The sequence below is a fragment of the Astatotilapia calliptera genome, chromosome 6 (assembly GCF_900246225.1).
Source record: "Astatotilapia calliptera chromosome 6, fAstCal1.2, whole genome shotgun sequence".
NCBI lineage: Eukaryota > Metazoa > Chordata > Actinopteri > Cichliformes > Cichlidae > Astatotilapia > Astatotilapia calliptera.
Window position 1 is genome coordinate 19,328,317 of NC_039307.1, and position 12,581 is coordinate 19,340,897.

The 12,581-nt window shown below is 37.2% G+C and overlaps 2 protein-coding genes across 32 annotated transcripts in view; one reads left to right on the forward strand and one right to left on the reverse strand.

Moving 5' to 3' along the window:
- ank2a (ankyrin 2a, neuronal) overlaps positions 1-8,788 on the forward strand; it is an 83,012-nt gene extending 74,224 nt beyond the window's left edge. For 18 of the 21 annotated variants that reach the window (XM_026170865.1, XM_026170874.1, XM_026170866.1 and 15 more), the window contains 7 exons: positions 1,820-3,583; positions 4,057-4,146; positions 4,569-4,652; positions 4,736-4,900; positions 5,053-5,226; positions 5,445-5,536; positions 6,818-8,788. In XM_026170865.1, coding sequence (XP_026026650.1) covers positions 1,820-3,583; positions 4,057-4,146; positions 4,569-4,652; positions 4,736-4,900; positions 5,053-5,226; positions 5,445-5,536; positions 6,818-7,022 — 2,574 coding nt within the window. In that variant the 3' untranslated portion in view covers positions 7,023-8,788. The remainder of the gene's footprint in view (positions 1-1,819; positions 3,584-4,056; positions 4,147-4,568; positions 4,653-4,735; positions 4,901-5,052; positions 5,227-5,444; positions 5,537-6,817) is intronic. The other 3 variants (XM_026170877.1, XM_026170871.1, XM_026170878.1) reach the window with 3 other exon arrangements.
- A 937-nt stretch (positions 8,789-9,725) lies between these two features.
- Positions 9,726-12,581, reverse strand: part of camk2d2 (calcium/calmodulin-dependent protein kinase (CaM kinase) II delta 2) — a 50,248-nt gene continuing 47,392 nt past the window's right edge. For 9 of the 11 annotated variants that reach the window (XM_026170890.1, XM_026170889.1, XM_026170888.1 and 6 more), the window contains one exon: positions 9,727-12,277. In XM_026170890.1, the coding sequence (XP_026026675.1) occupies positions 12,274-12,277 (4 nt within the window). In that variant the 3' untranslated portion in view covers positions 9,727-12,273. Of the gene's footprint in view, positions 12,278-12,581 lie in introns of all 11 variants that reach the window. The other 2 variants (XM_026170887.1, XM_026170893.1) reach the window with 1 other exon arrangement.

Here is a 12,581-nt window from a genome sequence, read left to right on the forward strand (position 1 = left end):
ATGTACTGTACAAAAAAAGGTGTACACAGTCAGTTGTTGATGATTTGTTGCCTGCAATCACTAAAATTATTTAAAATTCAGATTAGAGTGAAACTCCCCAACAATCAGACAAAGCCCTATGCTCAAGCAGTAGTAAATGGACTGGTTCTTATATAGCACTTTTCTACTCTGACAAGGCACTCGGAGCGCTACAACTTGCCTTATTCACCCACTCATACAAGCACTTTTTTTTTCTTTTTCTATGCAATTGCTTTCTGTCTAAAATTCACACTCCAGTGGATGCATCGAAGAGCAACTTGGGGTTACTATCTTGCCCAAGTATATCTGGCATGCAGGCTAGTTCAGACAGAGGATCTGTTGCTGTTGGTTTTGGCAAGTAAGAAGAAAAAATAGAAGAGCATTCAAATAGATTACAAAATTCTGATTTCACTCTACATTAGTTACAGTCACAGATACATATCTTGAAACAAAGACTACACAAAATGAAACATCTGAAAACGAACCTATAACTCTTTACTAAGATATAAATAATCGTTTTTCAGTTTGTTTTTTAATAAAGCCTAAATGCCAAAAAGTCTATATTAGATCACAATAAACCACAGCTAGTTTTCATCATTTGAGTCACAAGCCATCTGTAGAAAACAGTGGTTTTCATCATGGTACCTGGCTGGAGGAGGCTTTCCAATGAACAACCTCAAGGAAAAAAGAATCCCTGAAGTGAATACAACTTGTGTATGAACAAAAATGGACACAACAATATCACATGTCCAAGACTGATCTTCCCAAGTACATGAAAAGCCCATGAAAAGAAAATCCACGATCAAGTTCAAGAGAAAAATTTCCATGGCATTGGTAAGGCAGCAAAGGCTGTTGCATATCAGTGAATGCAGTGTTGATTTTTATAAGTAGTAGCTTCCCCCAATAACAAGCAATGGCTCTCTGACCATGGCATGTTTGCATTAGAACAGGTAGAATGCCCTTTCTCTGAAGCAAAACTAATAGAGATTACCAATAGAAATGTATTTTTTATTTACTGTAGTTGCAGCAAATTTTTTGCAATATTTAGCTGTTCAGTTAAAAAACACAGAATTCTAAATTTGCCACAGCTGATATTTTTCTTCCTCTTTGAAAGTACATCCTCCGCCAAAGAATTTTTACATTTAAAACCCACACATTTTGCTTTCCCAAATGTATTGGCAGGGGCGCAACACCTTGGGTTGGTTGCGTTGATTCAAATTTTCACCTGATGTGTTTTTGTAACCTTTCCTTATAATGCTGTGTCATTTGGGCAGGTTTTTTGAAACGGTGTTATTATTATTGCAGTAATGCAGCTCAGCAAAATGCACTAGCAAATTTTATAAACTGCTGGATGGCTGACTTTATATGACATGGAAGTGACTTTATACTATACTTATGCATGTTCATCTTCACAGTAAATCAAATCTTTTGTTATTCATTTTTGCAAGTCTATCATAGTTGTAATATAATGTCTTGTCAATTATGTACTGCTATGAAGAATATTTCAAAAATATCGATGGGCATCTTAATAGGTCATGCCATGCTTTTTAAACCTCATGCTGCTTGTTAAATACATGTATTAACATATTTCTTAATATGTTAATTCTGTTTTATATGCATGTGCACTACAAGTGAACTTAATTATTTAAAATATTGCTCACTGTTCTTGTATTTAAAACACCAACTTGTCCTTGAAAAATCTTGGAAAATGCATGCGTCATTGGAGTCTTCCTTAAATCAACAACAAAACCACCCATGATATTTATTTTTAATTCCCACTTCATTGTACCATTTCTTTCAGGTGTCACCTGCATCTTCCAAGACAAATATTTCACAAGATTCACAACAAAAAAATCTTGAATTAGGACAGAGGCAGGTCTTTCCAGCAGAATCCCCATCCTTACCATGTGATTCAAATACAGTTTTCACTAAAAAACTAGAATTACCAATTCCAGCTAACTTTGACTTGAGTAAAGCACAATTTGACACCACAGTGAACAATCAAATTAGTGCACCACAGGAAAAAGACAAAATGTCATCTCCCACAAGTGAAGATTATGGCTTAGTTAAACCAAGCTTCATGACTCTAGAATCAGTCTCTCAAACAGCTCAAGATAGCCCAGATGCTGCAACTGTCATGTCCTCAGAATCCACACCAACACCACCAGGGTCTGGGTCCCCTCAGCTTGACCAGCTTCTGTCAGATCTGGAGGAGATGAAACTTAAGTTTAGACCAGAGGCACTTAAACCACATTCATCTGAATCCACCAACGAGATCCCTGCAGTTGACCAAATGTATGAGTTCCAAGATATTTTCCTTCAGGATCACAGCCCTGCAGAATATAGTGATATGCTAAAAGTCAATCTATCATCTGCTGCACAGCTTGCAGTAGATAACCCAGATATTCCCATTACAGAGCATCCACATTTCCAGACATCCATTCAGCTTGAACATGAAATGGTCTCAGTCATTCCCGATGTAACAAAACTTGTCATAAGCGTACCATCAAGCTCTGGTCTTCATAAAGACAGTTCTGAGTCCTCTAATGAATCCCTTTCGAGCCCAGAATCTTCCCAAAGACTTTGTGAAGAAATGGAACAACCAAGCTTTCATGTGGATGCATTTCAGTTAAGCACACATGGTCTAAATAATACTCAGAAATTTCCTTCAGTTGCTACAAAGAGCAAGTCTGACATACCTGAGAAAGATATTTGTTGGGAAGATGCTACAACTGACATTCTTCAGAGTCAAGAAGCACATGAATTAGCTATGCCATCTAATGACTTTAAAGGTGTGACAGAATCACAGACTAACCCAGATAGACTTCAGTTATGGGCAGCAAACTCTGTTGACAGTATACATAATGAAGATTTGTCTTCACAGTCTCTTTCTGATTTGACTCCTGAGACAGTGATATCTGCAAGAAATTTCAGCTTTGAAGAACTGGTGCCCAATTCCTCATCAAGGAACTTAAAAATATCTTCAGATGAGGACAGGACCAGTGAACACCATTCAGAAGGATCTCTGACTTCAGTAGACGATGAATGTTTTGACTCTGAGTCTTCTTCAGTCAAACCCAAAACTTATTCTTCTTCAGCCTCTGATGAAGAGTACAACTTGCCACCTGGCTACGCAGAGGCCTCCTCTATTTCATCTACCTATACTCAGATACCTTCAGGATACAGTCCTATAGTGCATAGTGGTGCAGACAGTCCAACCAATGAATATTCTGACCCAGAGCCTTACTTTGACTGCAAACAGGGTTCATCCGATTTCTCAGAGCCTGATCCTGATGAGTCTGAGACAAGAGCTAGGTCAAGTGGAGGTCAAGCCCAGGATCACTCTAGAGTGCAGGAAAAGTTGAATCAAAAAGTACTGTTGTCTTCTGGAAGTGAAGATTACGAAGACGCTTCTTTTGTCCATGAGCCTATTTATCGTGTAGATGTAAAGAGAGAAGAAATGCAAGAAACATCAGATGAAGAATTCACCTTGTGTGAGACTTCACAACCACCACCTGTCTGTGAAACTGCAGCATATCATGATACTGATAAATCTCTGACAAGGGTAAGATGAGAGTTGGTAAAAAAAAACTGCAAGTGTTTTCCCCAGAGCTGAGCTTGGCCAAATGACTATATTTGCTTCAGAGAGGAATGACTGCTGGTAACCCTGTAGACACGTGAATGGGAGCTAAAACTCCTTCTAACCCTTAATTTGTTTTGATTTCACATTTGACTAATCCTAACTTAGCATGTCACTTTGCTGCCTGTAACTAGTAGGATCACTCACAGTGATAACATGAGTTACTTTTTTTTTCATCAGTAGGCACATTTATTGTCATCTAGGTAAGAGCATGGTGTATTTTCTTTTTTTGTTTAATTATAGACTGCCATGTTGTACTTTCAGTGTAATGTACAAAACGACATGCAATCATCTGAAAGTGCAACATATCACTCTGCTTCTTGCTTGCTTTCCTGCAAACCTAGCATTCATGCTGTCATTCATTATTAAATGTCAATGGATTTGTGTTGCTTGGTCAGGAGATCAACGCTGAGCTTGGATCAATGTCAGAAAGTTCAGATGATGAATTTTTGACTGCCAGAATAGTACAAAGAAGAGTTGTCATTCAGGTATCTGATTTAGCATGACTGATGACGTTTTAAACCAGTGTGGCAACTAAATGAAAGCTAAAAACTTTCACTGTCAAGTTACAAATGTTTATTTTCTAACAACCTTAAGTCTTAACAGAAAGGATTAAAATGGGTTCAAATTAGATAACACACCCCTTGATTAACATGTATGAGCCTAACCTGAGAGTTTTGTGCTGCTGTGAGCACTTTTTTTCTTGGTTTATTTAACAAAATACATCTGAAAATGCAAGTTTGTTTCCTGTGTCCCGAAGTCTCTGTTTTCTCACTGAATTACTGCTTAAAAGTTGTGTGCATTATTATACTCGAACATACAGTTGCACTAATTTGTCAGTTAAAGAAGTGAATATTTCACTGACCCAAATGAGCCTGTATGATTATTAGTTGTCTTGTTTTCCTCATAGGCTGATGAAATGCCAGACCTCCCTGCCCAGTCGGTGTCAGAAGAAAGGTACAAGGATGAAAATGGACACATAGTTGTCAAAAAGGTGGAGAAAAAATGCACTATATGCATTATATGCAAGTATAAGTTAATCCTATATATAGTCGTTAAATGCATTATCTTGCTCAGGTTACCCGTAAAATTATACGTAAGTGTGTTTCCGCGGATGGTGCGGAGCATGAAGAGACGACCTTAGAAGGAGCTCCTCAGGGGTTTGTCCCTGCAGCGGAGGGAGATGGCTACTCTAAGGTTGTGAAGCGGACAGTCGTGAAAAGTGAGGGAGACCACACAGAGGTATGTTCGTTGCAGATGTCCTTCTTCATAGTGTTTTGTTCTGTTTTGTTTTGGGGTTGTTTTTTGTTTTGTTTTTTACCAAAAAATGGAAGGTGTAACATCTATACTGACATTAATATATAAAGTACAGCTAAATAAACTTTTTGACCTAGGTGACTTTTACCGAACGTGAGCATTCGTCATCATCAAGGCAGGAGACGGCTGATGGCCGCAAGATCAGTCACACGGAAAGGACAACCGTGTTGGAGGGTGAAAGGACAGTGACACACCATGGTGATCAGTCTTTGACCTCTGATCTGCCTACAGCCCAGGACGACTTCAAGAAGGTTTTTAAACACTTTGTCACCGTTATTCCCCAACCACATAACCACATATTAACATAATACTTATACATCAACATTCTTCATGTCTTAGCACCTTAGGTTTAAAAAAAATAATAAACAAACAGCACATTGTGAAGATGTTTCGAGTTTCAAATGTATGTTTTTTATTATTTAATCACTTTGAATTAAGAGACTGTGTTCTCTGCTTTTCATGCCACCAGGCATTCGGTTATTTGAGTGGTTTTAGCGGAACAGAGCTCCCTCTGGTGGTAGAAAGAGAGACTATCAAAGAGGATGGAACAGTGGTCAGGAGGTGTGCCTACTGGAGTGCACGTGTGTGTGTGAAGCTTACTATTATTGACTAATGTTTGCGCATGTTCATTTGTGCTGGCAAACAAATTTTTTGTATTCTTAACCAATTCAAAGTCAAACGTGTAAATAAACCAGTGAGATGTGAGTTTATAATTTTTTAACTCTTGTGAACAACTGCAAGAAAATGTTGTCCCGTGCACTACATTAAAATTATTATTCATGCACTATTTAGTTGTTTTTAGTAAATCATAGTTTTAGTGATTACTTTGTGTTGCTGCTTTTGAGTAGTATAGAAGTTGAATAGCCTTAAATATTCCAAGTAATTAACAAGCAAAAGACACAAAAATGAAAAGGAAAAAGATACATTTTGACACAAATGAGTTTTGAGTAGAATTCCGTAGGTTTCCTAATGGTGGTATTTTACAAACAAGTTTAATTCAGGAAAAACTGGCTCAAAAGAAATTCCTTGGTTTGAGGAACCTGAATTCAGGTTCCACGCAGGGGACGACATGTTTTCAGCCTTAACAGTATGAGTTTTGCAACACAATCTTAAGCTTTCTCCACTAAGAAAATAGCTATGAAGTTGCTCACAAAAAATTGATTCCTTTCATCTAGTCATAGTGATTTCAGGTCCAGATGAACAGAATCAAGTTGTGGGGATTTCCTTACCTGGACGATCAAGCATGCATCAAGACCATGAAGTTGCTGTGCATGTGTGCAGCGAGTATTAATAGAGATGAGAAAGAGAGATCAATTTCTCCCATAACTGCTTCTCAGGCTCACTGTCCACAACTGAATTTAAAGTCCTTCTCTTTACATACAAAATCTTGAGTAATCAGGCTTCATCATACCGTCATCAGACAGTTTTATATTATCCCAACAGAGCACTTCTGCTTTCAGACGGCAGGTTTATTTGTGGTTTCTAGAGTTTCTAAAAAAGCTTTCACATTTCGTCCCCCATGTGGGTGATATAGAGTCACTTGATTATTGGGGTTTTCTCCAGAATACTATAGGGTCTTTACTTTACAGTATCAAGTGTCCTGAGGTGATCGTTGTTGGGATTTGGCACTTTATAAGTAAACCTGAATTCAATTCAACTGTGTAAATCCAAAAATGTAATGTTGGATTTACACGGTCTAATCTGTGTGGGGTTTTTTTTTTCTCCTATAACATATCTGTAACTATAGCTCTTCCTTTACTTTATTTTCCACAGGTGAATTTTTTCAAAGATATTTATCTTTCTTTATCTATTTCCCCTCCCTGCCTCTTGCTACCTGTCCAGGGCCCATCTGCGTAAAGGTTGCACTCTCACACGAACAGTGGTTGAGGGAGCTGGGCAGCGCAAACAGGTCATTCAAGAGAAAGTGGACCACCCCAGAAAAGGATCAAAAACCCGTGATCTCCAACAGCATCTCCACCAGCTCTTTCACCGCTACTACGAAGAAGAAAAGAACAATGAGGAGGAGGAAGGAAGAGTAAATGATTGAGTAACACTCTGCCCAACTCCCTCGTTGTGCCCATGCTAAAATCCCTGCTAGTCCTATGCATTAGTCACATGCAATCCTAGTGTGCACAAACACACCTCAAAGCTACCACAGTCTTCCCCTTTAGGACCTGGAAGATGATCTTTAGTTCTTGATTTGGAGTTTTTTCCCTGTGTGGTTTCAAAGTACTTCTGAGTTTCTTTATTTTATTTTTTTTATCTTTTTGCCTTTTGTGACCAAAGAAAGCCTTTTGTTGATCTCCTGATTGTTTTACTTTCTGATTCAAGTTGTCTGATAGGTTTGTCTTATCCTGTGGTAGAGCAACAGAACACTCAAAGAAAACAGAGCGACACTATCCCCATCAAATAACTCACAAACCTCCGAAGTACATTTTACTTAAAAACACTGGTACTGCTCTTGGAGTAGGTGCTTGGACTGAAAGACGATATTTCACATTGCACTGCCTCTCACAACTTTCACAGATAATCCTTTATGAAAAAAAACAACTTCTCACTCACTGTACTAGCCTCTGCTTTTTTGATTCAGATGGTCAAGATATCACAAACAGAAAATCAGACTGTACTGACACTGAATTTAACTGCTGCTGTTGTGTTTCGTGTTGACTATGTGTACTCTGTCTTTGGGAATTATATATTCTATTTAATCTCAACATTACTGACATCTGTAGCCTAGGAATGAATAATCACTCATGTGAACTTAACAGGCATGACTAATCAACATCTGTCAGTTTGATCCTAGCTTTGACTGCTTTGTCGTTGTGTGGATTGCCCTTCTGCTTTTCTTTACCTTGTGTGTGTGTGTGTGTCTTTCATTCTTTATTATTATGTTTCAACTAATCATTGTTGACCTCCACTTTTAAAGTATGGATGTGATGAGTGCAGGTGTAACTGTACGTGCTTTAGGTTTGATTTTGTCTGTGCATTTGATGAGTTAAATACCACACTGAACGCTGGTCAAAAGTTTCTGTAGGTGATTTTAACTTGTTTGCTGATGTTTGTTTGTTTTTTCATTTTCGTGTAGAGAAGTTATTTAATTTAATAATTCAGCCCCTCAGGATTTGGCACTGGGAAATGAAATAATCCCAGTTTTCTAATATTACATTTGCGGTAAGATGATGATACACTCAGTGTTTTATTTATGTAAAGATTTGTTAGTTTATCTTTTGAATCCGATTGTTGAAGTAGATAAAGGCGGTTTTGTGTTATGTGTGTGAGTGAATGATTCGGCGTATGTAGTTAAAGGATGTGTAGCAGTTTCTGTCAGCAAAGAAAAGAAATGTTTATTTTACACAATTAGCATTTGCACTCCTGAATTTCAGAAGAGGAAACCTCCATGCTTTCTGTGCACTGCAATACAAGGTACAGAATATATCAGCCACAGGGATATACTCATTGTGGAGGGATTGCTGTAACAAAGCAGGTTGAGAGCTTAAATATATGATTATCCACAGCTCGGAGCATCGCTACTGTTTGTATTTACAACATGCAATGTATTTACTCTCACTCTCACTGTTTATTTTGTGATTTAGAGAAAAAAATGCAAATTAGTGGAGATTCACTGTGACAGATATGCTTTTAATTTGAAGACTCAGCATCCCTTCTCTGTGATGATGACCCGTTATATACATATACAATGCATATATAAATAAATATCTATAAAGGCATGTATTACTGTATCAAAAGTCAAGAATGCAGAAAAGAAAATGGCTGCAGTGTATCTATAGCTGAGAATAAAAATCTACAAATGTGCAGTGTTGTATCTGATTACATCTTTTAACTGTAAAATGGGCCATTTTGACATGCCAAAATAGTAGCTTGGGTGTATTGTTGATGGTTGTGTCTCAGGGGAGGTCTTGCATAACCAAGTTCAGAGCTTACTGGAACTGAGAATTATTAATTCCATCTGTGCTTTTCTAGAAACTACTTTACTCTGCTTCTTTATTTGCAAGAGGGCGCCTTGTCTGCATATTTGACCATGAATATCATGCTGGATTTTCTTCCTGACTTAACTCCAAAAGGATTTATGTCTCAGAACTGAACTGGGGAGCTTTTGTTTGTTGGGAAAATGTCTAATACACTACACTTTTTCTACTGTGACAAAGGAAAAATTATCTTAAAAATTGTCTTTTTTAATTCCTGCTACATCCAGTCCCATCAGTTTTATAATAAAGATATGTTAGGCACATGTACTTAGTAGAGTTTGTACTGCCTCCTGCTGGGCATCAGGGGTAACCCAGAAGAAACAGATTTCCATTTAAACTCAAGATAAATGGGTTGCATGAATTTTACCTCACACTACACATTTTCAAAGACACAGTTCCAGTCTTTAAAAAGTATTACAAATGATCCATAAATCTGCACCCATGTGTACTAAGAGTCAAATCAGCTACTTGGGAAGAAATGGTTTATAAACAGGACAGCTTTCATCACAGTGGGTTAAGAAATTGATTTGCCTAATTGACACATGTTCAGGTCTGTGTGAAATGCACTCTTCTGGAGATGTGATCTAAAGATCCTTTCCTTGGTTTAGCACCCTGCAGTTGTCCTTGTGCAATAGCCCGACAAAGCTAGTGAATTCAAGAACTTGTTGATGGTAAGAGGGTTGAAAGGTTAACAAATCTTCATCCAAGGAGGTCATTTAAGGTTGAACTGCTTATTTAATACACTTTACCTCCATACTACCAAGGTAAGTAGAATCCAACTTTATTGATCATAAACACATGTTTCACCTGGTAGCTTAAATATTTAAATGCTTTCTCACTCATTTTCAGTCCAGTCCTCACACCTGACCATTTTCAGGGGAATATTTTTTTAATCAATCATTCATGCACAAAAAGGCATCTAACTACAAGGATCAACCAGTGTTGTATCTACACAAAACAGGCAAATTAGCAAAGAACATATTTTTAACTGCATCTTTAGACAGTTTGTTACTAGCAAAAGCACATAATTCTTTTCCATTTCTTTAGTTGAATACAAAAAATAGCCAAAGATAACACTTTGAGGAGTAAATGGTAATTTTGCAACAACAAGGTGATTCCCATAGCGCCATCAACTCAACACTTGGCATATTTCGACATCGTGTACAATGTATCCTTAAAAAATTTGAGGAATCAGGACAAAAGAAGACGTCATAACAGTGATTGTCTACAGTCATACTATAAAACACAGCTGAGGCTCTGTCATGGTTTGGGGCTGTATTTTAGTCAGTGTTGTTGGAGATCTTGTCAAAATTGATGGAATTGTGAACAATCATATTTTGGTCCACCATGCAATACCATCTGGAAAGCATCTGATTAATAACAGCATCATTTTCAGCCGGAAAATCATCCCAAACACACTGCTAATGCAGTAAAAGCATACCTGCGTAGAAAAAAGATACGTATGCACACTATCAGTCATGGATTGGCCTCCCCAGAGCCCAGGTTGTACATGTTGTATTTCAGAGTATGTTTAAACATGAAAATGTAATATAAGTCTTTAAATATCCAAATAATCAGGCACAACAATATAGCCTGGTCTGGGCTTAGCATTTCTGAAGCACAGCAATCTAATCACACAGTGACCAAACCACAGGACACAAATGCATGAAAAATCAATACCAAAATAACACAAAATAAAATTAAAACACATCAATTATCACATATTTTAGCTGATTTATTTATTTCTTAAACATGTTAAGCCATCCATTGCCATGCTGGCAACAGTTACACACCAGATAAGGAGTGGTGCATTGCATTGACATCATACGTTTTGTCGAAAGAAATGTTTATCATATTTTCCCTTTTAAAAAAGAAGAGACAAATCAGTCGAAAAGAGCAAACAGTAGGGATGACAAAGACACTGCCATTGTCCTGCAGTGGTAAGACCACTGGCTAGCAGAAGCACTGATCGCCAAGGAAGACATCCCAACATTTATTACAGTCCATTGCACTTTCTCTCCTTCAATTTTCTGATACCATCCTCTTGCCTTGGTGCAACTTTTTCATTACAGTGCTTCCAGACCTATTAGTCCGACCACCAGTTTGTATCACTTGACCTGACAGAAGGCAAACCTTCTAGTGCTTTTGTGCCATCTTCATCATCTGCACCACCTCTATGCAATTGGCAAAATAACACACTGATATGACAAGAATAAAATGACAAAAGAAACCCTACATACAGTTATACAATACAAGTACAAACGTTATGAAAAATGAGCTTGTTTTCGTCTTATTTTTTGTACAAAATGTAAGTGGTGCTTCGGCAACCCGGAGTTTATTCTCCTCCTCTTAGATATGAGATTCCGATATTTGGATGGTAACAATAACAATGTTATTGTTTTTACAACAGTTCCATGATGCTGGAGGACATTAGAAACATTTGGACAGGACTGATGCACAACATTAACAAATACAAACAAACAAGTCAGTGACTGACAAATCAAACAGAAGATATAATAGTTTCATATGATCTTAGCACGATAACACCCCCCTCCCCCCACCATGCACTACACAATAGTCTTGGATTTTCATATATTACATATATGCTACATTCTCTTATTTCTTATTTCACTTATATAAAGGCAAACATATCTCAACGCAAGTGTAAGCTGCTCTGCTTTTCTTTACATTTAAATTAGTACTATAGATTGAAATCTGACAATTTAAACAGTATGACTTAGCTCATAGCAAACATAAATGTAGCTCATAAACTGGATTTTACGTAAACTCTTAAGTCCTCTGATAGCAAGAATAGCAATTTCAGTATTTGTTTTTGTTGTGTTTTGTGTTTTTAAACCAACAATCACAATGTATATACATCACCAGAACTAAAGCAAGCTCAATTTTTAACATTCTGATCTTCCAAATGTTTTTGAATTGCACACACATAAATACACATAAAAATACATAACTATTTTTTGGGGAGAGGTTACAGTTGTAGATCTTTAAACATCTCTATTTTATATTTAAAATGCATACCAAAACATCTTAAAAAAACAAACAAAAAAGATTTTTTTCTCAATATGCTTGTTTCATAATGTCCAAATACGGTGTGCAGCCACCCAGTGGTGGTTTCGAATGATGTCCATTAATAAAATGCCATAACAGTAAAATGTAGTAATACTTGTTTCCTGTGGTATGTCATATCCTTATGGAGGGGTCAAAGAGCAGTCATGAACTCCACTAGATTTGCTGATGAGGGTTCTTTTTTCTTTTTCTTTTTTTTTTATGTGACCACATGTTGATGTTCCATTAACTGAAAAGACAGAGAGCAACCATGTGAATCTTTGCTGACAAGACAGCATAAAAAGGATCTTTTGAGAAAACATATTAAGCCATGTAATGGCATGAAATGAAAAGCACACATCAGTGAAAGTGAAAAGTACTGGCATGGTACTGGCATGCAAACAGCTCTGCGATACTGTTTACTGGTAATATCCCAGAAATGCCAACAAGACACTTGCACAGGTGTGTTCAAATATAATGCCAATATTTATACTTAACCTTTGCAAAGCAAACAGTTTATACACGATATTACGATCATGCCATGCCAAGTGAAC